Source organism: Cyprinodon variegatus, unplaced genomic scaffold, assembly GCF_000732505.1.
Source record: "Cyprinodon variegatus isolate N-32 unplaced genomic scaffold, C_variegatus-1.0 Scaffold933, whole genome shotgun sequence".
NCBI classification, from domain to species: domain Eukaryota; kingdom Metazoa; phylum Chordata; class Actinopteri; order Cyprinodontiformes; family Cyprinodontidae; genus Cyprinodon; species Cyprinodon variegatus.
The window spans coordinates 155713-158787 of NW_015151386.1; the positions used below are offsets into that span (position 1 = coordinate 155713).

At 39.6% G+C, this 3075-nt stretch overlaps 1 protein-coding gene across 1 annotated transcript in view; it reads left to right on the forward strand.

The window, feature by feature from the left end:
* LOC107100064 (homeobox protein meis3-like) overlaps window positions 1-1449 on the forward strand; it is a 16213-nt gene extending 14764 nt beyond the window's left edge. The window contains exon 13 of the mRNA XM_015398420.1: window positions 311-1449. Within this exon, the coding sequence (XP_015253906.1) occupies window positions 311-510 (200 nt within the window). The 3' untranslated portion in view covers window positions 511-1449. The remainder of the gene's footprint in view (window positions 1-310) is intronic.
* Window positions 1450-3075: the final 1626 nt, after the last annotated feature.

Consider the following 3075-nt stretch of genomic DNA (forward strand, 5'->3'; position numbering starts at 1 on the left):
TAGGTGATGCGGACGTCGTGGAAGACATTTTGTCCCGTAACGCTCGCCGTACTGTTGGGGGGGAGAAGCGGTGGCGGGGAGATGTTCATGTTGCTGCGGTCTGCAGTCTGGACGTTAGATGTCGCTAAAAATTACACACTGTAGCTTTAAGATAAAAATGAATTCAGCTTTTCGGTGCAAATAGTGTTTTAAATTTTTGCGCACATAAAATGTTTAAATTAGCCGTTTTGAGGATCATCAGGTAGTTCTATTATATATGATGTAAACAGTCCAGGTTTTACATCAAATTAATTTTTTCCCTTTCCCCCAGGTCTACCTGGAATGTCCTCTCTTCAGGGTGACTACCCCGGCGCTCTGCTGTCTCAGCCGGGCTACCCTCCTCACCCCGGGGCCTCCCTCCACTCATACCCTGGCCCGCACCCTCACCCCGCCATGCTGCTCCACCCACCGCCGCATGCACACCCCGCAGAGCCGCTCATTGCCCAAGGACTGGACATACATGCGCACTAGCTGTCAGGGGAGCATAGCCTGTGTGTGTGTGTGAAAGAATGGAGGATATATTACTGTATAAATGTGTGCAGAGCAAGTATGGGTGTGCAATGGCTGATACCCTATTCAAAGACAAACTGCTCCAAAAGTTTACATTCCTCACTGAGAGACACTGACCTTAATGTAGCCGATCGACTGACAGAGACGCACACACACACGCAAACCTAAACATCCGACCCACACACCCTGAGTCTGGACCCACAGGTTTAAGCCATACCTCTCTGAGTAGAAGTGCTTCCTCCTCTTCAAAAGTCTCCACTGTGTCCTGTGGGTGAGACATGCTTTAAACTACACTTCCCATCATGACTGCGGACCACAGGATGACAGGATCAACCCACGGATGTTACTGAATGGGACATGTTCATGCATTTTCCTCATTTTCCTCACAGCTCCCCCGTCTTCCTGCACACACTGACTGTCAGAAACAAACACACACACTTAATTTAAGATTTTTTTTGTGTGTTATTTTTTTTTATATTTTTATATTTATGTGTGCCACTCCAGGCAGATGCAGCTTCACGTGAGTTTGTCGAAAATGTTAGTGCTCTTCCTCGGCATGAAGCTAAACACTCTGAATGACTTCCAGTCTGCCTCGCTCTCGCACCACTGACCTCCTTAAGGCGCCATGCAGCCGCCTGTTACCTTAGCTTTCTTCCAAGCACCCGAAACCCACTGATAGATGAAAGAACAGACACGCCACACGCACACTAACACATCCATATGCAGAAGGAATTCTGAGCATCAATGGTGCACCGTTAACTGTCACAGCTGTGTGAGACGGGAGCTGCAGCCAAAGGACTCTTCAGACATTCGGCTCCTTCTCCGCTCTGCTTGGACCGTTGATGAATTTCTGAATGATGACGATGGTGAAAAAAAAAACAAAAAAACAACTTAAAGTATTAAAATGTTTTTTGTAAGCCTTGTCACTTGTCATCTCATTGTTTAATGTTGACTCCACCTGCAGTTTTTATGTTGAAAGTATTAACTTTTACATGTTTTTTTTTTTATAATATCAAATTTAGATCTGCTGGGTCTCAGCATCAACAACCTGTTAATATTTTTTCCCTCTCAGTGACGCTGTAGGCAGGAAGTCTGCATCCTGTGCTTCTAATGGTTTTTAAAAAAAGATATATTTAAAATACATGTTTGAAATTTGATAATTGAATCATTGCATTAAATTTAAGCAGTATAATGATACTTGGAGTATCACAATATTTTACCAAATACAACAATTTATTTATCTTTAGAGAGGTTTCATTTTTCTTTAGTTTAAAACATAAAAACTGGAAATTACATAAGAAATAGACAGAGAGACTTAGACTTAGACTCAACTTATTTATCCCTTCATGTTACTCCTTCACTGAAATTATGGTTCCACTAGCTTATATAGCGTACAAAGAGTTAAAGCAAGATGCCATTAAAGATAAAAAAAAGTGACAGACAATATAATAATAGTGTATGTAGAACTAAAAAGCATAAAAAATGATGTCCTGGAATATGTTTAGATATAAAATATCTGCACAGTAGAGAGCTAAGGGAAGACTACATAGTATTTGTCTTGGGTTATTACACTTGGACTGCAGAACTGTACTGACCGTATAAATAAGTAAAAAAATTACACAGGCTACACAGTAGTTGGCATGTGTTATTGCATTGTGAGAGAGAAGAATATTGCATATAAGTGACAACAGGAAATTACAATTTTTTTTGCTGTACATATTTATAAAGAACTAGGTTTTCTTGTTTCAAAGCATCAGTTAACATTAATGGCTCTTAACGAGTTTTATTTGGCTGGACTTAAAAAAATGACTCCTGCTGCAGACATTCTAACATTCAGAGGAGCACCTAAGTTCTCTCGAGTCCAATTCTACTTTACATAAAAAAATCTAGAAATACACTAATATATATATATATTTAAATGTCTTAACTAAAGCCTCTTTCATATTTTTGTTCCTTCTATAGTGTAATTAAACAAAAAAAACAAAGTATTCCCGTTGCTAGAATACGTACAATTCATTACCCATTCGATTGGACAGACTGGGTATCACCAAAAAACCATTTTATATTTAATGTCCACTTATTAGATGTAATTAAATGTTAATGTTAGACATGTAAGGCTGAGCATCAGAATTTAGAAGAAAGGAGACATGCTGAAAGTAATGTGTAACCTAACGCATTGGTTGCTGCTAGACGGGCTGGTTGGGGTATTTCAGGAATTGCTGATCATAAGATTCTCACAACAATATGAGAGCAAGCATCCATTGAGAGGCACCTGTGTAGACAGAAAGGCCTTGGTGATTTCAGAGGGGGAACAAGCAGACTGATTGCTTGAGGAAACAGGAAAGCTACCATCTCTAAACGCAAAAGTTAAATGTTAAAGCAGAAAAGCTACAACTGCTAGAACAAACACTGGAGGCAAACATCCACACAGACTCAAACGTACAACGGAAAAATGCTTTTTGGTTTTGATGACACTTAATTAAAACTTTTTTTGTCAGAATAAACACACAAATATAAGTGAAGGAA